Source organism: Strix uralensis, chromosome 19, assembly GCF_047716275.1.
Source record: "Strix uralensis isolate ZFMK-TIS-50842 chromosome 19, bStrUra1, whole genome shotgun sequence".
Taxonomy (NCBI): Eukaryota; Metazoa; Chordata; class Aves; order Strigiformes; family Strigidae; genus Strix; species Strix uralensis.
In genome coordinates, this window is record NC_133990.1 from 9,530,749 (window position 1) to 9,556,116 (window position 25,368).

Here is a 25,368-nt window from a genome sequence, read left to right on the forward strand (position 1 = left end):
TGCCCGCCCTCGGCCCGGGGGGGGTGAGCGCGCAGGCGCGGCTCCGGCGGCTGACAGGGCGGCTCTCGCGAGAGTTGCTGCGGGAACGGCGGCGGCCGAGCAGGCGGCGGCGGCGGCGGCGGCGGGTGGGGGGGGGGGGGCCGCGGGACGGGGCCGTAGCGGCAGCCGAGGCGGCGCTGGAGGGGCGGCCAGGCCGCGTGGGGCCGGGCAGGCGGCGAGGACCCTCGGGCGGGGCGGGGCGGCGCCCCCCAGCGCTGCGCGGTGAGTGAAGGGGGTGTGGATGGAGGGCGGGCGGCGGGCCGCCGACCCCCCCCGCCCCCCCAGCCCGCGGTGTGGCGCGGGGAAGGCCCTTCCCGGCGGGGCCCCGGCTCCCCTGCCCGCCACGGGCCGGGGCGGGAAGATGGGGGGGGGGGGGGGGGGGGACATACGCTGAGCCCAGGCGGCGGGCGTCCCCCGGTGCCGCGGCCTGCGCCCCTGGGGTGTTCCGCCTTTCCCCGCCGTGCTCCGCAGGAGTCGCTTCGGCGCTGTCCCTGCGCCCCGGAGCCGTGGGCCTGTGCCCCGGCGGGCCCCGACCTTCGTGGGGCGCTGGGCGCTTCTCGGGGTGCGGGCTCTGCGGGGCGGGGGGGGCTGGAGTGAGGTCCTGGGCTGTGGAGGCGTTATCTGCCGGGCGAGATTCCCTCGCTCTCCCCGCAGCTCTTGCGTCCCCCCGACGGGTTTTAGTCTTGGGTCACTTTCCGCTTTGCCGTGCGTCTGTGGAGTGTTGGCTGGTGGTAGCTCTTGGGGCTTATTTTTAATACTCCTCGGAAGAGTTCTGTAACTTCAGGCCGCTTCCAAAGGTTAAAAGGTTGTGAATACCCTGTAGGCAGGTTAACATCCATACCTTTCTTTCTCCGAAGACCTTTTGGATCATGCTTCATGTGTGAGTTTCTATGACAGAGAAAGGTATTTTTCTCTCAGTCCCTCCTTTCTCTTCTGAACTTCTTGCTTGAGATTCGGTGCTGGTTTTGTGGGATAAACTTTAACTTGCCAATATAGTTTCAAATAATCTGTAGAAGACAAGGATACAGTCTTGTTAACTCCCACAACATCTGACTTTGACATCTGTTTTATAACTTGAAGAGAAAAATACTATGTAGCACAGTTAATAACTGAGAGAGCAATTCCTAGATAAATGTAGTGTTTAGGGAAGCTCATTCCTTGTTTTAAAAATGCCTGTGGTCAAGGGCCAAAATTTGAAAGGTCACAGATTGTTAATCTTCTTCAAACACAGTGTTGTTTGTAATCTATTTCTGTGCAAACTTTGCAAATTTGTGCCAAAAAAAGACGTTTCAATTATTATCATCTCTTATGATGATTAAGTCATGTAGTGTTTTAAGTATTTCATAATACTAGGCAAGCTTGTAACACTTAAAGCTGCTTTATATGGTTTAAAGTAAGAAAAAAAAAAGTGACAAATAAATTTTGGCAGAGGTGAAGTTTTCTATTACCTGATAATATTTATAATATAATTTTATCTTTGGTTTGTGCTGTAGCTTAGTTCTGTAAGTGATGTCTTGAGTTGTCCTTAGACAAGATGTGCTTAAAGAAGTTGAACCATATTAAACTAGTAGATTATGAGTATCATGTGTGACCCTGAATGTTCTGGGTTTTGTATGTTGATAATTTAATTTATATTTTACCTCATTCATTTATTATGTTATACTTCCTTATTTGGCTAATTTGAATTAGTGCTCAGCCCTTATGATTTTTTTCTTTCTATTCTTTTGTCTAGAGCCTGGCACTTAACATTTCTGCATGTCTTCCAGATGATGTATCCACACATTTTTCTTTCCACCACCCTCAGTAATGTTTTGTCCTATAACAGCTGATGAAGCTTAGGATCTGATTCTTTGCAGAATCTTCCACTGAATGTATCTTCTTTCTTCCATTGCTTTGGCTTTTCTAAACTGTCTGTTCTTCTATTCCTGCCCATATCACTTTCCAGAAGAACAGTAAAACAGTGGAAAGAGAACAGTGAGAAAGTTCTCACTTGCTACAAGAAATGCTGTTTGTAAGAGCAGTATAAAAAGCCCACCTTTACTGGTGTGTTTTCTGAAATATCTGTTGAAAAGAACATGAGAATTGTTTCCTGTTGGCTACAAGTGAGGTTTGTATTTATAATTACTTATATTCCATCCTGAGCTGCAGCACTGTACTGCTAGTAAGAATTTATTGTTAGCTGCATGTGCTGCCTTTTCTTCTTCTCCGCCCTCCCAGATTTTTTAAGAGCAAGAGAAGTATCTTGCCCCAAATCACAGTAAGGTGAGAGGTGAAAAATGTATTGATATTCTGAGAAATCTTAGTCATTTCTCTCATAAGATCATCCGATAATTCTTGTAATGTGTGTTCATTGTATTCATATTTTGACTGTTACTCATTCGTACCTGTCTTATTCCATTTGAAGTCTGTGGAGCTGGGGCACACTATAGTATTTGCAGCGTGTCCTGTTTCAGTGCTCTCTGCCTGAAGCAAATACCTACAGCTGTGCTCTCAGTGGGCAGAGACCTAACATGAGCTACTTCCCCAGTAAGTTTTTTTTTCCCTTGTTGTGCATTTGGTTGGTTTGTATCTTAATAATTATGTGTCTGACTGTCTATAAGAACTTATTAAATAAGATTAGTGAACAGCAAATGCTTTCTAAGTGACTTTAAGGGAATTGATGTTCAAGTTTACCTTTTCTGACATTTGCTGTGTAAGTATCTTGGTTTATTAATTTTCAAGGCTTTTCCCTAATTTACATGTAACTTCTGCGCCTAAACTGCAGCTACACTTTTGCCTAAAGTCATGATGGTTAAAGTTTTGTTCTACACTGCAACTGTTGTTAGTATCATTACCTGGAAACATCCCTCCTTTATATGCTGACAATATATACGATGGTGGTAGTAATATGAATGCATGCTTAAAGAAAATTGCATGATGAATCTCTTTCATCTTGAATTGTGCTGGAAAATTTCCCAGCATTGTACTATTGCTAAGCTCAGGGAAATGCCAATATAGTTCTTGGAAATGCTGCATTAGTTTCTCTAAGAAAGTTGCGTATTAACTCCTTCAGTTAAAAAAAAAAAAAAAGTGAAATTCTTAGATGCTGGTGCAGTACTAGGTAGCAATACCTGTGTACCCCAAATAAAGGCACATTTACCAGTTGGCAGTAATTTCTTGCTTTAAATGTGTCTTGAGCCTATAACATAGCGTTTAAGCTGTGCAACTTGCTGTTGCATTCTTAGGTTTGGAACTTTGGGGTTTCGAGCAGCGTTCCTTAGCTGATGGTGTTTGCATGCCCATATAATGGTACACATCATCAAACGTAGCGTTGTGCCATTTGAAACACCAAAAGGTTGCTGCCAGTAATACTACTTCTTTAAGAAGTGATAGAAACAATGATGTTTACCATGAAATGTACAGGACACGTAAACAGAATTCTTGAACAAATGTTTGCATTTTCTGTGGCTTCAAATGCAATCATTCATGTTGCTCCTTAACATTGCTGTAATAGCAGAAAATTATAAATACCATCAGTTAAAAAAACCAAAGAGGCCAGGTTAGAAAGATGAGGAGATGGTGAACTGAACACAATAGAGGCTGTGGGAAAATGTTCCTGGTGAAGGAAAATTACTGTTGCAGTTTGCATGAGTATGCTAGAACAGTGTGGAAGACTGACATCACAAAGATGGGTATTTTTTCATCAGCATTGAAAGTAAAGTATTTTAGAATCATCCAAATGCAGCTAAGATGATACACTTTTTGATTTTAAGTATGTGTGTTGGTCAGAGCTTGGATCAGTGTATTTCTTTCCAATGGCTGCAGCAGCACAGGCAGATTGTTCGGTTGTGATCTTCGTGGCTGTTGACAGCTTTGTCAGTCTTACTGACATTTCAGTGGTGCTGTGTAGGAGTGCACAGAAAACCCTGAGCCCTGCCCATGTGGGACTTCACTATGCTGGTCTTTTTTTGATCAAGGTAAATCCCGTAAATACCTCTTCTCATCCTGCCAGTTTCCTGTGATGGAAATCTCATTTCTGGTGTTTGCCTCGAGCTTCGTCATTCTTTATGGGGAGCTGAAGGTTGGGCAAACATGGGACTTGTGGAATATAAGCATGTTCATTGCTGAACTGCATTTATGTAAGGCAGATTTTTCCCTGAAATGAGAAAATACTATTGCCATCTGCCACCTTTGCGTATAGCGGGGCTCTTTCTGGGCCATAACCAGGGAGACTGAATTAGCAGGTGCGTGGGTTCACTGGTGTTTGTCACATCTTTTCTGTCTTGAATTACCACTGACAAGTACCAGCTCTCTGCTGGTTCTTCAGAGGGGTATTCAGGGCGGTTTTTAGCTTACAGACTATCTTGCTTGACTTTTTCCTGATCCCTTACCTTCTTTGTTATCAAATGTAGCTGGAGGTAGATTAGATCCTTCCTATTCTAATCTGAGATGAAGATTTAAGCCTTTTCAGTGGTTTCACTGGGTCTATATATGCCTTGCCAGGTTTGATGTCGTTTCTTTTCTGGGCCCATATATGCAAACTTGCTGATTTTCATGCTGTGCTTATATTTTTTTTTTAATGTTGCTCAAGGTGCTGGAATTTCAGGACGATTGCTTTTACCTTAGAGTGAGCCCAAACTTTTGTCTCTAATGTTATTTCAGGACGCTTTTTGATAGGCATTTCAATTCCACGGAAGTCCTGTTATAGAGGACCCACAGAAGTGTTCTCTGCTTTCTCTGACGTACTGTATTTACATTGATATGAGCTGTATGAATGTAAAAAAACCCAAATTATTGCTGTAAGCTTCTCCAGACCGGTCTTTCCTAGTGGGGAGAGGGGTGCGTCGCCCCACCACGGCCGCTGTCTCCCTCGCGTGCTGGAGCTGTTGGGGTTCGGTGTTGTGCCTCGGGAGCGGGGACGCGCAGCCCCGGCAGTGCCGAGGCCGGGCAGCGCCCCGCTGCTCCCCGGCCGCTGTCGCCGTGCCCTCCCGCCTCCCGTTTTCCGTCTCGCTGTCAGTACGACCGCGGGGAGCGGGAGGCGGTTCCGCTGCCGGGCGGGCGAGGGGAGGACCTGCCCTCCCGGGGCCAGGCGGGCTGCGCGGCGCGGTGAAGCGGTGCCGGCGGCGGGCCCTGCCCGCCCGGCCACCCCGCGGGGCGAAGGGCCGGCGGCTGCCGCGGCGCGGGCGGCTCCTCCCGGCGGGCCGGTGCCGGCCGCGGTGCCGCCCCCCACCCCCCCCGCCGGGGCCATCGGGGCGGCCATTGGCCGCGGGACGTGTCACTCGGGCGAGCCGGGCCTGGGCGAGCGGCGGCGGGAGGAAGCGGCGGCCGCGCCGCGCCGGGCGGAGGGAGCGGCTCTGGGCGCGGCCCCGGCCATCGATCCGTGCCACTTCCCCTAATGGCCCGTCTCTTCCTCCTCCTCCCCCTCCCCTAGGGCGGATCGTCCCCCGGCCTCCCTGTATGTGAGAGACGGGGCCGGCGTCTCGGACGGAGCCGGGCCGCGGGAGGGCTGAGCCGGGAGCCGCCGCGGGAGGAGCGGAGGCTTCGGGGAGCGCTTCCTTCCCAGCGCCCGCACCGCCCTGCGCGGCAGCCCCAGCATGGAAGCCATCGCCAAGTACGACTTCAAAGCCACCGCGGACGACGAGCTGAGCTTCAAACGGGGGGATATCCTTAAGGTAAGTGGAGAGCGAGGGCCCGGGAGTTCCCCCCTTGGCCCTGGGCTTTTCGGCTTCTCTCGTGAGTCTCTTCCTGTCCGTCAGACCTGACCCTCCTCTGCGTCCCCAGCGAACGCCATCTCCTTTTAACGGGGTACCTCAAGATTTCCTCAATTCCAGTCTGACACGTTTAAGAGGGGGAGAGGCTGTTTTGCTCCTGCCTTAAGCATGCATCCCAAAGTCTCTCATTTCTCTCTTCTGAGATTGGAATATTTGAAAACTTATTTGCTACCATGTTTACGACTAAGCAGAAGTACAAGATAATCTCTGCACCGAATTCCCTTCCACGAGAGGAAACCCCTTAAAGTAATCAAGATCGATTTGGTATTTCTTTCCTTTGGCTCCTGCCAAGGATTGCACCATCAAAGAACAGTGATTAGATTATTTCTCAGCAGATAATCTTTTAGCATCAGGCCGTCAAATATTGGTGCTGAGTTTTATCTTCAGTCCTGATGAACTCGAGTGATAATCTTGTGGCTGAATATTTAATGGATCTGTGCAGATATAAGTGGATGTTGGAGTGCATTAGAGGAATTTTGGTCTATGGTTCTTTCAATATATCAAGGCTTTCTAGGCTTCCTCTTGGCTATATTAAAGGAATTTGAAAAATATTTGAATTTTGACACACAGAACAAGCCCAAAATTTTATTTTGAGGGAAGTAAAATATAACAATCCATAGTGATTTGGCCTCAGTGAAGCATAGCCCTGAGCTTTGTTGCTTCCAAGTAATAAGAACCACATAGCGGAATGTTTTAATGGGGTTTCATTCTGAGTCAGTATTGCTCCATAAACGTATAAGATGGGCTTTACCTTCCTAGTGTGGTGTATTTAGTATTAAAGTACTTTAAGCTGCTTCTTTCTAAAATGCTTTGAGTAGAAACTGGTTTGAGAGGTGCCTATCCTGCAGATGTAAGGCTGCAACTTTGTGTATGCTGGCAAATCAAGTCCTGCAGACCTCAGTGGGATTACTCAGCTGCTGAAAATTTTTGCCAGGGAAGGGCTTGATTTTAACCACTATTTTAAGATAAGTTGGAAACAACCTCTATGTGTAAACTTAATATGCATCTTTTATAGCTGATATTTCAATAACGTAACTGTGTCTTTGTTAAAAATGCAGTAATATTGTGTGGCCATCAACAGATAAAGGTTGCAAAAATGTATCCTGCTTTGAGATTCTTAACTTTTAAAATAATTACATCTGTATATAACCTACACACTCCTGGCCCATAATTGCCCTAAAAATGCCTGTTAGACCTGTACACCTCAATTCCGGTGTTTATATAAAATACCAGAATATTTCCTTCTGCTGCTTTTAAACATTTGAGACTGTCAGAATTTTAGAAGTCTTCTGTGATAACCTTACATTTATTTTTCTTAACCTGAGCTGTACTCTTCTATTCTGGGTTACTATTGGCTATCCTCAGCTTTTATAGTGTATTTGAAGTAGAGCACAGCTGAAGTCAGCTTGTAGAAAATGCTGAAAAGGAAGGAAAAATGAAGTATAATGAAATATAGTTTATTCTAAAGTGTATTCTTGTTTTCGTCTAGTTTGCTATAGAAGTTTGCTGAAGTACATGAAAAAAGGTCTTACGAGATTTGCATTCCTTTAAAAATATTTTCTTGTTTAAGAATTAAAGGAAAAGTAACTTTTTTTAGATATTTGAAAGTTTAGTTTGTGCTAAAACTCTTACAGCTGCTCACAGTGGCTGATAGATGTTCTTGAGTCCTAGCCACTTGATGTCATCCCATAGATACAAGTTTTGTCAAAATAATAGAAACATGGTGGAATGTATGCTGTTACACTACATTAATCACTGCATTTTTCCTAGAATACAGAGAGGGATTTTCCTACTCTACACAAAACCTAGGCTGAACACTTCCTCAAAGTGTTGATGAACAATTCTTCAAACTGTATTTCCTTTCAGCTCATACTCTGAAATTGCTTACAAATTTTACATATTTACTTCATAGATGAGCAAACTCAGTCATAGAAATGGTAAACTGCTCGAGGTTATCACTAAAGTTAGTGAAAACTCCAAGACTTTCAGGAATCCTTCTTCAGCACTTAGTTGAGATGAGTTCTGTGCAGCATGGTAAGGTTCACTGTCTAAAGCTGGCAAATTTCAGACAAATAAGCCAAACCCAGTTAGAATTACTACAGTTCACTTAAACTGACAAACTTCTGTGGCACTTTGTCATTTTGAAAGTCTGGTTCACTTCAAATGTGTTTCAGGTTGTGGAAATTAATTTCTGTCAGATGTGCCAGATCTGTTTTGTTTAGTACTTTGCTCATGACTGAGAAATCTCAGGGTATCCCATTCATGTGCCTCATGTGATCTGTCCTATTAATCAGGTCAGTCCTGCTGCCCTTGCATGAATTGGGAAGAGAAATAAACTTGTAACATGTTGAATGTGCCTGCACGCTTTGCTCTTTTGACATCCCTGGCTGCGGCACACATGTAACTTGATGTGTAGTGAAGACTTCTTTAAATCTAGCTATTAGGCACCTGTCTTTAACACACCTCCAGGAAGTTGAGTTAGTTTGATGGTGTATATGATGATGGCAAAAGGTTGTTTCATAGCGAAGTGTTACGCCTTGGCCACACTAAGGAAGGAACAAAATCTCTAGCACTTTAATTTCCACTCCTGGAAGTTCATGTTTCTCTTTGTGGGGAGAGAAGGCAAGGATGCATGCTGCCTGACTCCCTCTGATTTCAGCAGATAACTTGCCTATGATGTCATGGTGCCATTACTGCTGCATACCCACATATTCGGGACTTGATTGAATAGCATTTGAACTGTAGCCATTAAGCTGGTTGTTAGTAATCTTGTGGCTGGTTTCCAAAACTGAGTGAAGATAGTTGACCTTTGGCTTGCAATTGTAAAACAGCTGAGTGAAGAGGAAAAGTGCTTGGCCTTTCTTTTGTGGGCACTATATGGTAAAAGCTACTTCTGTGATTTTTGTAACCCTGGCAGTACACTGGATCCCCTTACCCTTTTGTCTAGTGGTTCTATGTGGCATTGCCAGTCAGGAGATGCAAACTGACAGCTTTCTTGAAACTTTAAATACACTAAATACTACACACCGAGCCTTTTCCAGAGAAAGGACAGGTTGCTGCTTCCTTCTGAGTCTTCTGATTACAGTACAGTGCTGCAGCTCTCAAGATCACTGTTCTTTTCATGTACTGGTGGTTGCTTCACAAAAACTTGCTGGTGACTGGCATCCTACTGGGGCTGTGAAGATGGCCTGTCCTGTTATGTAAAAAAGGAAAAAAAAGAAACTGAGGCTTTCCTACTTGAAATTTTTATTTACTGGTTTTGACTTTGAATAGTTGGCAGTTGCCATGATGCTTTTTGAGTCTTTTCCCCTTTCACTTGCTGTATTTATTGAAGTTGGAAGTAGTTAACTTCAGTCTCTGTCTACAATTGTTATTCAGGTTTTATGTCCCCAAAAACTATTGTATTTCTAGCACCTTCTGGTTTTGTTGGCCTTTGTGCTAACTGGCAGATATCCAGACCTAAAGTGTGCTAATACTTGCTGGTGGTTTGGCAGGAGCTGGGGGAGGGGAGGAGAGAAGAAAAATGATTCTTTCTCTCATCTCATCATCACATCTTTTCTCTATTCCTCCTACACCTAATCTGAAGTGTACAGGTAATACCATGGTGCTCTGATAACTGTTTCTGCATGGTTAATACAGAAGCACTAAGCATATTCATGAATATCTTGAATGTTAGAATTGTGGGTTTTTTAAAAAACTATAGACCACTGCTCCATTTCCTCTTTCTCCTTCTTCTGTGGTAGGGTTGGGGCATAGCTGGAAAGTGATCTTCTGAAGAACTGAATAAGTTCCTGTTCCCAGTAGCTGTCAACATAATTAATTCAGGGGCACTTACAGATTATTTTTATGAGTAAAATTATTCAGGTGGTGCTTTAAATAGAGGGCCATCGTCTTTAATTTGAGGGTTTTCACTTGTGTGACACACAAACCAGCATCCCTATATGCTAGAAGAAGGAATTCCTCGATTGGATTTTGATCACTTGGAATTTCATTCAGCAAAGTAAAGATTTTTTTTTTTTCCCTACCCTGATCATACACTTGACAGTCACCGCAGGTTCTGTTCGCATGATTGTTTGCCACCAGACTTATCTTCTTTCTGTCAGCCTTTAAGAGGATTGAGTGTTTGCAAACAGTTGATGCTGAGATGGCATTTTCAGTTCCTGCATGAAAACCATTTTTCTGTGTCTGGATACAGTGAAACAATTTTGAATAGAGGGAGGAGTATGATAAACAAGGGGACCATGGTCTCCCTTCTCTTCTTCTTCATCCCTTGTCTTTGACGTCACCTGCATCGGCTGTTACATCGTGGTGTCTCTGCTAGAGAACAGAAATTCATGGTTTGCTGAAGAGTAGTGCAAAGACTTTTTCTCTGTTTTGGGTGAAATTGTCTTTATTCTCATTCTTTCTCTCCCTTCCTTACAAACCTCCTTCATCTTTCACCATTTCCTGTAAGGGGATGGACTCATTGTGATCTTGGTGATTTTAATACATGAGAAGCAGTTTTCTGAATTAATGATTTGGGCAGATTGCGAGCGCTGTGTGCTTTATAGTGAAATAGGTCAAATACTAGAACAGGTTGCCCAGAGAAGTTGTGGAATCCCCATCCTTGGAGATACTCAGACAAATCCCTGAAGCACTCTGATCTAATTAGACTTGTTTTGAGCAGGAGGGTGGATTGGGTGACTTCCAGAGGCCCTTCCAACCTACGTTATTCTGTGACTTAACTGTACGTGGCAACTCTGTTTTATGTGATGATTTGTAAAGGTGCGCTTAGGTCATGTTCCTTGGCTGGCGGCCTTGGATGAAGATGATATTTGTCATCAATATGTGATCAATATTGCAGTCTTAATTTTCTGTCAATTTGGTCTTCTTACAGAGAGACTCACAAAGACACGTGAAACTACCTTAAATGTAGTTGATTTGGCATCTTGGCAGTTGGAGATCTGTGTTAGAAAGAGATGCCGCTCTAAGCGGTTGCATTCTTCTGGTCCACCCAACTATTCAATGCCTATGTTTTTAGAACAAACTTCTAAATATTGTTGTTCTTAAGTAATCTGAAGGTGGGATGTGTTTTATTAGCCAACTTCTCTAGGCATGGGGGGGAGGGGTTGTGGGAAGGAACTCCCTAACCACCGCAAGGTGCGTGTGCCCAGAAAAGAAGGAACTCCTGTTCTGTATTTGTAAAAGAGCTTGGACCTGCTTAGAGCAAGATTGCATTGCTGAAGGTGTCTCTGTGCAGAAGACATAAATACGGAGTATTCCAGACTGAAGGTGTAAAGTGGTCTTTGCAAGCAAGGAGTAAACACATTCCTCCTTAAAAACGGCATCTTTGTTTTTATTGAGTAGCTATTTGTGATGATTATTTAAACTTGTTACTGAAAGCGGAGAAAAATTAGCTCTTCTGAGCTGTGTGCTACCTGAAGCCTACTGGAGTTTTGAATGTCAAACAAGATACTGATTAAAGCTAGCAGTCAGCTCAGCTAATTTTATTATATTGACCTAACATGTATTGCATTCTCTTATAACTCGGGGAAATTATGCTAATCTGAAGCTCCAGCTGCCTTCTGCCAATTTAATGGAAGTGCTATTGTTACAGCTTCTTTGTGAGGTCCAGCTTTTGATATGACTGGTGTGACAGACTTCTGAAAAGTGTTAGCATAGGCATATCAGCAAATCAGATTTTGGCTTGCTAAATTATCTAGTTGCTTTGTTCAACGTGCATGTCAAACTGCAACCAGTGTGATGTGCTTTTGTTTTTATTTACTGGTAACGCAAAAATGTTGTCTCTCTTCTTTGGTTCAGTGACATTTCTCTTGTGCTAACTATATGATAAGTGAACATCTGAGAATTTCAGATCACTAAAATCAGTTATTCTGAGGGACATCCCAGGTGTTAATGGACTAACTTTGATGTAGTTTTTAAATTAAAATGGTAAAAGTTGATCATAGTTGGGGGAGGAAAAGAGGGATTATGATTTTTAGTGGCATGTATAAAGGATTGAGTGTGTCATACATGTAGTACTCATAGTTTTTCAGTTTCTGTGCAGAGTGCTGCTAATTGAGGGAGGAAGAGGGATCCTGTTTGTAGTGAAATTCAGACTTTTCTGTTTTCTCACTATAATCAATAAGGATTCCACTAAGCAAGGAGAGATAAGGACTCTAATTTGTCTGTGTACAGCTCAGCCTAACATAAGCAGTGAACTATATGACCCCTTGATAAAGTCCCTTGTGATTTAAAGTTGCCAGTGGCTATATGCCAGAAATCAATAACTAAAGCCTAAACCTCGGGGAAAAAATGTGCTGGGCAAAGCCAATTCTATTTCTTCGAAAATTAAAGAAAATTAAGGATTAGTCCCCTAACAACACTGGAGCCAAAAATTTTATAATCTTACATTGCACAAAAAGGGAATGTAATTTACCAAACCTGATGAATTTTACAATATAAATCTAAACTGGAAGACCTAGTAAAGATAACATTAGGACATTTTCATGATTGCTGTGGGACTGAACTGTTGTATTAGTTTAAGGCTGTTATACCAATGATGCCAGATTTCTATCCTTAACTTGCTGATGACCTCTGAATTAAAACCTTTGCTAAATTGTTAATACTTTTATTTACGTAGGTCTTGAAAGGTTTGAAAAATCAAAGCTAGTTCTGGAACCATAACAATAACTTTAAAAAAAAAAAATCCAAACACTGACCCCTATCCCCCCCCCCCCAAAAAAAAAAAAAAACCAAACCACCATTTAAAGCCATTCACGTAATGGGCATCAGCAAAGGATTTGGCAACATACGTGAACTAGTTGAGCTAAGTTTTGTTTGAGTTTTTCCTGCGTGACTGTGTATGTAGCATCACATTTCTTCTGGTCTGTGGTGTTGAATTGCAGAATGTCCTTTCCAGGTTTGACAGCAGAGTGTTGTTAAAGCGATACACAGAATTGAGAGGAGTCTGTTGCATCCCTCTGCACAGAGGATTACGGGTACGTCTATGTCTGCACTGCGCAGCCAAGAGATGGGACTGTATCTTCTGTAGCTATATCCCAGCTAACTTTCAGGTAGCTGGAGTAATGATAACTACATCATGGGATTCAACATGATTTACAAAACTTAGAGAGGACTCTGGATGAATACTTAGCCTGTGCTTAGTTCCATGTTACAGGGTGTGTGATGCGTTAGTGTCTGAGCTAGCTACTCTGGAGGTCTTAATTAGCGAGATGTGTAGCAAAGGATAAGCCTATTTCCCTTCTTCCCCCCTGCCCTCCCTCCTTTCTGTGGTGGTGGGGTAGGTGCTAGCCAGAGAGATGAAGCTGTGACGATCGATGAATGTAATGTTTAGGTAGAAAAGTGACCAAGGAAATGCATTTGTTCTTCCTCTGATGCCTAATCTTATGGATTTAGAAATGGAGCTTTTGTGTAGTAATCCATTTCATTGGGGCACTAGTGAAAAGAGGCACTAGGTCTCAATGTTTTGCTATTTTTTACTTTATTTAGCATTTTGTTAGGAAAGCTGCCTTTGGTCTCTATAAGTTCCAGTTTTCTCTGAAAATTCTGTTAAATGCAGAATGCAAATGAGTAGGTGACTTGTGAGAAGTGCATTCTGCACTTATGCGCAGATCAGCAAACTGATACTGCAGTAGTTTTAATACACAAGTTCTTATCTGCAGTTTTATCCCACAGCAGTTCTTGCTCTTTTATTTCCTTTGCTGGCCCTGCAGTGGCAGTTAATGTTATCTGCCAAGTTGGGCAAACATCAGTGACTAGACTATACACAAGGAAGTAAAAATGTGGGTTTTTTAGATGCTTTGGGTCTTCGGAGGGAAAATAGGATAGGAGAATACATTCTGTGATCATTTTTGGGTATTTTGGGGTTTCTTTGCATTACCCTACAGTGTGGGGAATGCTGTATAAAGTTGTTCCTTTCCCTCAAATAGCTGTATTTTTTTAGATGGAACAGCAGCATTGTTGATCTTAATCTGCCAAGCTTCAAGCTGCACTTTGTTTGTCATGTTCTAGGCTCATGCCCTGTTGCTGAGCATTTAAAGCATTGCTCATGAGTGGCACATGCCTTCAACTTTGAAGTTATCTTGTAACACCTCATAGGAGTAGGTGTTCAAATGGAATAGAAAAACGGTTGTGAAGCAGACTGTCTGCGGTGGAGCCTGAACTTGTTCCCATGTCTTATATGCATGATTGGTGCCACCATCTGACAACTCGAGTGAGAATTGGTTTAACAAACTTCAGAATGTGTTTTTTCATGGTGACATGTGCTAAACACATGGGGTTGTACAGCTGAGCTCTAATAGAGCAAAAAGTGAAACGACAATCTCCAAAACTGCTCATGATAATTATTTTTAGGATATTTATTATATTCCTGAAACCCAGATGCTACTCTACAATACTTCCTGATTAGTTACTAGATGCATCTGAAATTTGCATTTTAAATGGTTGTGTTCATAATTTTTCTCAGCCTGTACTTCTCTCTTTACTTATAGTGTTTTTCTGTAGATACTAAATAAAAGCCCATTTAAAAAATGTCTTAAATGTCTTGAAGAGCCCAAGAGGCTTTTTTTCCCCTTGAGGAGTGATTGCTCACTTGAGTTTCTGTACCTGATCTTGGATCCTTTTGTCTCCAGTTGTTTGAGGTTATGAAAACAAATAGACAGTCCTGTTATTGAAGATTCATCAAATCAGTTGGTTTTTTGATCCCGTGGGGGCAGGTCAGAATGGTGACTGGAATAAGGCAGAAGTTAGGACAGATATTTTTGTCTAGGAAGTAGACCGTCAACCTCTGTAGAGTAATTAATTTAGAATTGTGATGTTCAAGCTTTACTGACCTTTATAAATAAAATATAGAAAGAGGATACTTAACAGAGTAGGTTTACTCTGTTTGTACCTGCTGAATTTAGCTCCTTTGCAAGTGTTCATGTCAGCATGCGTGCATTGTCGTGAACTGTATGTTGGCTCCAGTGCAGGTGGACCTCATGCAGTGAGCAGAAAGCATTTTTCTTCAGTTCAGCTGAACTGTAATTATACTGTTAGTCTCTAAAACCTCTCATTTAAATAATTTGTCTCTGGAATTCATGCTTTCTGCATTGAGCCAACCTACTTCTTGCTCTAACTTGTACTAAAACTCTACAGGTTTACATGTGGAGGAAAGAAAAAGTGCTGCTGTTATGCAAAATTGTTTCCCTTGGGAGGAAAGGGGGGAATTCTTCATGAGTTATGTATGAGCCAGCAGGTTCCACTAATCATAGCAGCTCTGCTAGTGCACAAGACTTGTGGTCTAAGCTAGTCAGCCCTCTGGTTTGTGAGAAATTGGCACAAAATTTTAAACTCTTGCAACTCTTGCTGAGCTTGAGTAGGTTTTTCCATTATAAATCCTTATGTGCAGTCAAATTTTGAGTATTCTTTTGTTACCTACACTTCTTTAGCATAAATACAAAAGTTGTATTTTAACCATTTGATCTGACTTTTACTTTCTGCTGTTAACAGTAGATTATAGTCTGCTTGGAAAGAGCTTCATTTAGATTCCAGGTTTTAAGGAATTTATTTCAGAATACTAGGAAGGATTTTAAGCTGCAGAAGTGTGCATCTTTTGCTAGTTCCTCTGGAAAATCTGCCACTTCAGAGGTATTTCCCTGAGCTCCTGAACCTATAGTTCAGGTCTTGTGCTCTAATCTTTACAACTACTGGGGGCAGTAACTAATCAGGGAAAACTCCCAAATTCTTGGGTGGGGGGGGGTGGCAAACAAGTGCTCAAAGTGTGTCCTACAGTTGCAGAGAAAGGGAAGAAACAAATGCAAGGAGGAAAATGAGGAGGTGGAAGCTGTACAGTGAAAACATTTAAAGGTGAAATTTGGCATTTAAAATGTTGTTTGAAGGCAAGGTTGAGAAAAACAGTACTTGAATTTTGGCGAGATGAACATCAGCTTGACAAACGTGCCTTGTGGAGGCGATATCAGGAAAACCTGTTGTGCATATATTCCGCAGCTAAATTTTCTCTTTCTGTAATGTTTTACATGTCCTTGAAGAATACTTTGTCAAGATGTATCCTTAGCCCTGAAAGTGATAAAGCATGGACTGGCACTTCAGGCTCTCTTCTGACTGCTGAAATGGAGGAAGCAGAACTTGCATTTACTTCTGTTCTTATTTCTTAAAATATATTTTGCACTGACACCTCTGCCCTACCTCTAATGAAACTATAGTTTGTCAAAAACTAATGTGTGGATTTGTCTTTTTTTGACAGTTTGTACCAGGGTGCTTAAAATTTCTTCCAGCATCAAGCTGTCCTGATGCTTCCTTACTCCTTAGCAGGAAGTAATATATTCCTCTTTTTTTTCATGAAAATTACTTTTTAGGTTAAGACTTGCTCTCTGCCAGGATGGATGGATGAAGACTGTTGTGACTCTACCTAGGAAGACCCAGATTGAAAGTAACAACTCTTCTCACAGGGTCACAAAAAATAGAGATAACCAAAGTGATTATAGTTGATCCAGGTTTCCTGGCTTTACAGCTTGTTATGTCTGGAAATCCTGCAAGCTGTTACCTTCACTCAGCTTATTTAGGTATTGTAAAAAGGAAAAGCATAGGTAAAAGGGGGCTTCCGATGTTTCTATACACTTCCTTGAGCTTTCTTTTCCTTGAAAAGCTTGTGTTTCATTCCACCTGTCTCTGTTTGGATTACAAACTTGTGCATGATGATGCAGTAAGATCAGAGAGACTGTTGATGCTATTTGCATTATGAGTAATAAATTCCACGTAAAGCTTAATTGTTGAGAAGAAAAATTATTTTTAACTTTGAAAAAAGCTGAAGTTATTAAACATAAGGCAATATGTTGATAAGAGTCACTCTACAGTCTGATCACCCACTGAAATCTATCCGTGGGTGATTTATGTAGATTAGCATTCTGTGGAAGTGTCTGAGCTACCCCACAAGGGTCTAGTTCTATAAAGTCCTCACAAAGCAAATACACATGCCATTTTCTTAGTTTGCTTTGAATCTAACTGAATTTAGCTGGTTTTGTTCAGGATTGCAGTCCAAAATGAGAAGTCTGGCCATGCCTAATCAAACTCTTGTAAAACCACCTCTTTTTCCCTCAGTTGTGGTCCCCAAAACTCCTAATTTACTAATTGGAGGGGAAGGGGGCATCATCCAAATGAATGGAGCTAGCTCTCATGTCCTAATACAGGGGAACAAGTAACACTGCTGGGGTGTGCTCGGGTTTGGCAGGGTTTTTCAGCACTGTCATAGACAGATTTGAGCTGACCTTTTACATGGCTTTGTACCATGTTGCCAACTACCTGTATTAGTCAGCTTTCTCCTACTCACTATTCGTTGCCACAGATAATATTAAGTTTATTATACCTTTATAATGGATTATGCTTTAGACTTTCTTCTATGGAAGTAAATTCTACCCTTCATAATTGTCGCGGTTTAACCCCAGCTGGCAAGTAAGCACCATGCAGCCACTTGCTCACTCCTCCCCCCACCAGTGAGATGGGGAGGAGAATCAGAAAACAAAACAAACAGAAAGAACCCAAAAAACTTGTGGGTTGAGGTAAGAACAGTTTAATAATTGAAATAAAATAAAATGCAATAATAATAATAATAATAGTAATGAAAAGGAAGATAACAAAAAGAAGTAAAATCCAAGAAAAAGATGCACGTGCAGTTGCTCACGACATGCTGACCATTCAGATCCCGAGCAGTGACCCTGGCCCCCGGCCAGATCCCCCCAGTTTATAGGAGCATGATGTCCTATGATATGGAATGTCCCTTTGGCTAGTTCAGGTCAGCTTTCCTGGCCATGCTCCATCCCAGGTTCTTGTACACCCAGCAGAGAAGGGGAAACTGAAAAATCCTTGACTTAGGATAAGCACTACTTAGCAACAACTAAAACATCAGTGTGTTATCAACATTATTCCCATACTAAATCCAAAACACAGCACTGTACCAGCTACTAGGAAGAAAATTAACTCTGTCCCAGCCAAAACCAAGACAATAATCTTAAAATACTGTCCTGTATCATTCTGGGAGCAGTTCTCATCGGAAGTGAATTATATGCAATTTTCATGATTCAAAGTAGTAGAAAACTCTTTACACATATAATGTTCTTTTATTTTTCCCTGAATATCTGTAGTATTTGCCATTAGAGACTGGTCTAGATTGGACCCCTTGAATGCTGGCTGTATTGGGTGAGGCATTCAGCACTGGACATCATCTTGGTCCTTGTATAAGGTCTTGGCTTCTTATAGTCAAGCTTTAGTGGCTTTCTCAGCTGGAGTGTTTTAGCAGCCCCCAATGGCCACACCTTCTGTGCATCTCTAAACCGATTTTGGGTCCACTTGTACATTATAGCATTAAATTCTCATAATGTAAACATGTACTGTGTGGAAAAAAGTTATTCCCTTTGTTGGTTTGAAACATGCTACCTGGGAATTTTATTGCCTTTTTTTTCTCTTCTGTCCCCCTCCCCTTGCAAGAGTTAGTAGGAAAACATCTCTCCCTGTACTTCTCATGGGGAGAATAGATTTGCAAATGTCTTCTTACCTTCGTTGCTTTTTTTCTGAAAAGGAAGCTGGGGGAGTCTGATCTCCTGTAGTGCAAAAACCATTCCATACTTTGGTTTGTCCTTGTTCCTTTCTCAACTTTTTTAGTTCATCTTAGTATTTTTTGAGACAGGTAGAGTGTAGGTACTCAAGAGTATTCAGGGACTGACACAGAACAGATTTACAGTGTCAAAATATTTGTTTTGGTTCTTAATAGAATATTAGCTAATATTTCCAATTTGTTTTCAGATTACTACCCCCATGATTCCAGGGCATTTGCTGAGGAGTAATAGTTTATTTAAAACATACAGCTTCATATAGTTACGCTTCTTTGGGGTTTTTGGTTGTGTTTCTCCTCATGTGTGTTATTTTGCATATTGTATTTAATCTGACATTTATCACTTGGTCTTTTAGCATTAAAAGTTATCTGTGCAAGTCATCAATTTCAAGGTTTGAGTACACTTAATAACAGTGCAGCCCCTCCTGGGATCTCTGTGCTACAGCCTCCCTCCACTGTGGACACTGACCCTTTGGTTTCCATGTTAACCTTATATTAAGCCACTGAGGAGGGGTTCCTGTGTTATTAATGAGTATGTTAGTGGAGATGAGTAGCTGAAAATGTGAGGGTTTGGTTTTTTTTTTTTTTTTAAATGAAGTAACCCACATAAAACCTAGAAAAGCCTGAATCTTGGCCTTGCAGCTATTCTAGTTTGTCTCAATTAGTGATTCATCTGTCTTCTATATGGAGTTACATTTTTGTTCTCTCTTGCCACTGACTAAATGGAGGTCTGAAGTGAAGACTGCTTTTTGCTTTTATAGCCCTTCCAGAAGAGCCCAGCTTCCAAACAGCTGCTTGAAAGTCAACTTAATTGGATAGCTGTATTTCCAGGGAGGTTTTATGGCTGTGTACTAGCAATATTGCTGCAAACCAGCTGGGACCAACTGGCATCTGTCATAGTGCAAGATATATATTTAATATCTTTAGATAAGGCCTGATCCTGGTTTGTGAGTACATTAGTGAGATGGCTTCCACATATTGAAGTCTTCCCAGAACTCCACTTTCAGGAAAGTTTTTTCAATGTATCCACACAAAATCCCATTTTGTTGTGTAGGAACGATTGACCCCTTGTCAGGGCCCTGGGGGGAGTTTTTTGTGGTGAAGGCATTGATCTCCTGATTGGAATCTCCCAGTAAGGGAGAGTTTTAGTGCCTTAGCTTTTACTGAGACTTACAATGGAGATATTGTGCTACTATAATGTACTTGGGAGCTTAAAATTAGTCTGTGGTCAAGTGATATACCCTAGGGTGTCAGTGACCTGCATTATCATATCCCTTCCAGGTTATTGCAGTGGAGCTGTAACGAGTTCTATTCTTGTTTTAATTTGTTCTTGACCTGGAACAGTTCTTCTAATTTGAGACACTAATTAGGAGATGGTTTTAGTTATCTCTGATCTTTTCTGTAAAGAATTTGGTGCCTCAGCTGTCTTGACTTTAGGATTCTGGAGCAAGTTACTGCTTTTGGCATTTAGTATCTGCATTTCTGCATTATTCATGTAGGGAGACTCTGGGGTTTTTTGCCCATAAGCCAAGAAAGCAGCAATAGACTTTTCTTGTAGAGATTGCTGGTGTTTCTAATAGTATGTTACATTTTTAAAAAAAGCATGTATCAGTACTTATTTATGAGTTTTAGATTTCTCTGCTCCTCTGAGATACTGTAGGTGGTGCATCTTTTTAAATTAAAAAATGATTCCTGTATTAGTATACATTTTTCTTCCTAACCCTGAGTAACTTTGGACAAGTGTTTTTCCCAATCCATGTGATAGTGAGCTAAAATGACTATCGTAGGCTGTCTCTTAAATATACAAAGTTCTCCTACTCTAACTTGGTGTGAGCAAATTCCATCTAAACGTTTTATTTTCCTTTTATGGAGAGAATTGGACATGAACTAATGCTGTTTTATTAGCTCTGAAGTGAAAGAGGAACTTCGTAACATAAGGGGAATTTTTTTTAAAGCATCGCTTTGACGTGCAGATGCTGCCTCTTTTATTAATGCTCCTCATTTCCCCCCCTCCCCCACAATTTCAGAAGTTGACTTTCAGTAAGCCCCCACAACTGTGGTTTTGGACTTTTTCTGAGGTAGAATGCAAGTTAAACTTGCTTTGGAGTTCTTGGGCCTTGCACTTTGCCAGTTTAAGTCAGAGTAGGAACACTGTATTGACACTGGACTGAGTATATGTTACAGACCGTCGGGCAGCCCTCTGGCATGTGTGTAGTCCTTACTGTATGGTGGTCATCTTTCCCCTTTCTTTTTTGAAAGAGAAGGTTATTGGTATCTTTCTACTTTTTGCCATTCATAATGACTTCTGGCATTTCATATGGGCTGCTTTTTGAGGTTAGATGTAGGCCTGATAGCTTTCCTTGTTTTAGAGGAATAATCTGTATTCTTCAACATCTAATTCCTTGTTCATGGCTCAGACATCCTTCTCTAACTCCTCAGTCAATCATTAGTTATCAAAGCATGTTCTTTTTTCAGTCTACCAAGGGGTGTGTATTTTTACAGGCTCGGGGGGTGTGTGTTTTTATTTTCTTTTTGAAAGGCTAATCTTTCCTGTTTTGCCAGAAATTCTTGGGCTTTTTATGGTTAAATTAAGGCCGTTGTAATTCTGAATTTGTTATTCCAACTTCGTGAGTACAGAATTGTGAGTGTTAGATTCTGTATACTATTGGTTCTTCAGAAACTGAACCATAATCTAATGCTGCATTTGGAGAGGAAAGAAAAATGGATTAGTGTTGGAGTAAAGCAACACTTTTAACTAAGGCCTGTTGTGATCTAAAAATAGGCTAAACTTAAATGTCATTAAAAGTTTTCTGGGATATAATAGTTCATTATTCCATAGCAGACTGAAAACAATCATACATTTCTTCTTAAACTTAAAGTTATCATGAATTAAAGATCAACATGAGACGTTAGTACACCAACCCTACTCTGTGTTTTTATAGAATTTGGTCCATTTGCCCTATTGAGGTTTACATATGCTAAAGGCATGAGTTGCTATGAAAGCACTGAAGAAGCTTTGTGCAGAAAAGTCTGGCATTTTTGGCAGTTGTGTAAAAGCTGGGATTGATTGTGGATAAGTGTATTGCCCCAGTCTTCCTCATAAAATGACTGAGGATACAGTGTTAAGAATATTGAAGTTCGAGTTGTATCCCTCATGATTGAAGAGCTAAGGAAACCTGGAAAAGAAATGGAGGGTTTATATCTGACACAAGTTGGTTTGGGCACTTTGTAGATTTAGAAAGATAACTGAGCATAACCAGTTGGTGCAATTTGTTTTTACCGGCCTTTAAAATTGTTAGAAACATTTCTCAAAGCAACCTGTGAAGCAGAGTTGTCATTAAAGGTTATTCAGCTGCAAAATCCACTGAAATCCATTTTTTTCTGGGTATTTTTTTATGTAATATTTTTGCCTTGTTGACTGTTTTTCTGAAGCTCAAGTTTGCTTCCTGCATGCCCAGAAGTTTGAATTTGGAGTGTACCTGATGTCTTTGGCTAACAAGGGTCTTCCAGTACATCTATTGTTTAAAATCTTCCACATGACCATGAAAATGACCAAAGTTGCTGGGTGAAAGCGCTGTTGTATCTCATAACAACCTCCAGTAGTGGATCGAACAGTCTGTAAGAAGGGCCTGTTTGAACTGTCTTTGAACTTCAGGTTATTAGTGCAACACCAGAATAATCCTGGTTGTTTGGTTTTTTTTTTTTAACAAAAACCCAACCAGGTTGGTTGTTTTCTGTTTGGTGGTTTTGGGGTTTGTTTTCTAAAGTGTGGCTGATGACCTGCTGGGAGCTGTGCCTGTCCATTGAAACATGGGTGCAAGAAAATGGCAATGTGCCATCCCAGGCCTTTAATAGCAAGTCCACTAAAAATGTTTTTCCAATAAAGGGCTTCTTTATTGCCCTCTCTTTCTCCCTCATTCAGTGTTATATGGGTGGGAAGATCACTGGTACTAATGTAATGTTGTATAGTAAAGCCGCATCTCGTTTCTTCTTGTTTGGTTCTGTTTTATGAGATTGGAGACATTCTGTGAAATGTTTTTAAGTGGGTATAACGTTCTAGAGCCGATTGTGCAAACTGCCTTTGGTTTGCTTAGTTTGATACATACACTTATGCTCTCATAAAGGTTTGCAAGATCTCTTGGTGTGCTTTGCATTATGCAAATGTGACAGTAATGAGTCAGACGATACTCAGCGTTCTGATCAGAAACCATCTGCAAGTGTCTTCCTCTTGCATGTGCGTGTCCTATTAGAGAGGAAGTCTGAGCAGCTTTGCAGTTACTGGAAAACGAGAAGGGTTCCTGTCTCTTAAATATTCTCACTCTCTGAAGATCAGCCAGACAAAGTACCTGTGTATTGAGATGTACCGATTTGAGATGTTGCTAGACATAAATCAGTAAATACAGATTAAATAAACTATATTAATAAAAATATGTTAATTAAAACCATCACTCTGCAGCTGACAAATGTCTTCTCTGATGAATGTAGTTGCAGTTCCTTAGCGTTAAATTAGTATTTTACGTGCCTTAAATGGTGATTTTTTTTTTTTTTTAAATACTGTGCAAAACTGAGCCGAAATGTTGTTAGTTGTATGCACTGAAATTGCCTTGATTTGTACAGGGAAAGATAAGCTTCATTAATTTTTGTCAGTGCTAATTTATAACTGAATTTATAATCTAGTTATGAAGGGGTCTTATTTTAAGCAGGGGTTTGTTTACATGGAGTTGGATTAAGATTCTGATAGGGAGCAAAATACCATCCCTGCCAGGAGGCTGAAGTTACACTGTTGTTGATTTTGATGTCCTTTTAATGTGGGTGGGATTGTCTGACCAGCCCTGCAGAACTGATGTGATCTGGTCTCCTCTTCTAGCTTTCGTCAGTGAATCATCCCAAAATGAAATGGATGATAAATGCTTTTTGCAGATCTGCATGTCTTCCCCACAAAGGAGAGTTAAATTTAACATTTTGAAGGCACAGATAAGAGGTGGTGCAGCAAGTTATGCATATGTACAAAGAGGGATAAGGCAATAGAAAGAGCTTTGTGTGGATACCAACCAAATTACTAACTGTGGCTCTGTCTACATAATACGTTACAAAATCATAAGGGCTGTGAGAGTGTGAAGAGGCTTTTTGTGGGCTGAATTAAGACATGTTGTAAAATTATTGGCTAAGAGCAGATGCGTGCAAACTGCTAATGTGCTCTAAGAGTTACGAGAGTTATTAGTCTGAACTAACAGGTGAACCTGCTTGGTAAGAGATTGGGTCTTATAGTGCGTGGGGGGTTTTTTGTTGGGTTTTCTTTTTCCTTTCTCAGGTCTTCACATAACTAGCTTAGAAAACTGCTAAACTTCACCTTGAACCTCAAATGTCTTATGTTGCAGGTTTTGATTTAGAGAGCCTGAGGCTTTTGCTGACCTACAGGGTAGGGCTTTTTTTCTGGAAAAAGTTGGGAGCTTTTAGCTGCTTGAAAAATAATTTTCCATTTATCTCATAGCCACCAGTCTGTTTTTAATTCCTTGGATGATTTCTTGCTTACCTCTGTTTCCCTTAACTGTTATTTAATCTCAAGGCATCTTCCTGATCCTATGTAGGGCTAAAATACAGCATGCTTTTCTTTCTTTAAGTTTCTCCATTGCTGATTGTTGGCCAGGTTCCACTGAGGTAGCTGGATAGTGGCCACCATAATCACTCTCAGCTATCTTGTATATCTGAGGCTATTTCATACTTCCCCTGTCTGTCGTCCCCCCCCGCCCCCCGCCAATATTCATATCCTGCAGAATGAAAGAGTTAAGGGGTCATTCCATGCTGCATCTCTTTAATATGCTGTTTTAAACCAAGATTAGAACTGTCTCTTCCTGTAACTGCTTTGTGTCAAACTGGTTGCAGATGCAATTTGCTATTTTAACAGTGTTTATCCACCTTATAGTTAAAATCAATAAGCAGTCTCTAGTCATACGCAGTTTTGAGATCTTTGTTTTTCAAATGACTGACTCTTTACTCATTGTGTTTCCAGTTAAAGCAGCTGGGAATGGTATTGGCTAGAGTCTCAGTAAATGAGTCTCTTAGTCTTTAGTATTCTGCAACATACTGAAATGACAGTGATGTATTACTTTTTCTTATTGTTTATGTAGTATGGATTTGGAGATGCCTGATTCTCCCTTCCAATATGTTACATTAGACTTGGTTAAATAGGTACAAATCTAGCAAAATATTGACTTACAGCTATGGTGAACCTTGAAAAGCTGCCTATTCGAGGAAATTGGCCTCCTGTTATCTCTGATTTCATGCTTTTTCCATCTGTCTCAAAATGAAGAGATTAGGGTTGATCCTAGCTATGTGTGTGAGGCAGATTATGGTAATCTTATTATTCTGATCTCATTACACTTAGTCTCTAAGTTTGAAAATGCTGGTTTTAACCCTTTCTTCAACAGTTACCAAAAACTTAGTGAAAAGGTAGTTGAGGCGTGTTCTGCAAATTTGAGATTAAATGTTTATGTCATCCTGAAATAATCAAGCTCTCAAAGACTTTCCTAGTTGGAGTAATACACTTAGTTGTTGTTGGTTTGGGGTTTTTTTGTCTAAAGAAACTATCTAAAATGATGAGTAAATCAACTCATTTGAGTTAGAGGATGAAACTCACCCTTATATATATCACAACAAATAAGTAATGGTTATTAAGAATTCCATTTCCAGTTTAATACTTTGGGGAATCTAAAATAAGAGCACCTCCTGGAGATCCTTAGTTCGTGATAAGTCAGAATTTTTTTTTTCTAGCTTTCCTGAAAAGAAATGGGGTTTTCCAGAGGTTTGTTCCAGTGTTTGACACAAAAATATAAAACTTATTGAAGTGTCTCCTGATCTCATCACAAGTACACAGAAGTTAATGCAAGATGCTGTAACATACGTAGCTGTGTATTTTAAATGAAGAAGGGACAACTGAATTGGAGCACCGAATTCCCTAGCTTTTCAGTATCT

At 41.1% G+C, this 25,368-nt stretch overlaps 1 protein-coding gene across 2 annotated transcripts in view; it reads left to right on the plus strand.

Moving 5' to 3' along the window:
* The window catches only part of GRB2 (growth factor receptor bound protein 2), a 62,214-nt gene that overhangs the window by 8,635 nt on the left and 28,211 nt on the right, over positions 1–25,368 (plus strand). The window contains exons 1-2 of one of the 2 annotated variants that reach the window (XM_074889279.1): positions 126–261; positions 5,450–5,690. In XM_074889279.1, coding sequence (XP_074745380.1) covers positions 5,613–5,690 — 78 coding nt within the window. In that variant the 5' untranslated portion in view covers positions 126–261; positions 5,450–5,612. Of the gene's footprint in view, positions 1–125; positions 262–5,449; positions 5,691–25,368 lie in introns of those variants that run through there. The other variant, XM_074889278.1, reaches the window with a different exon arrangement.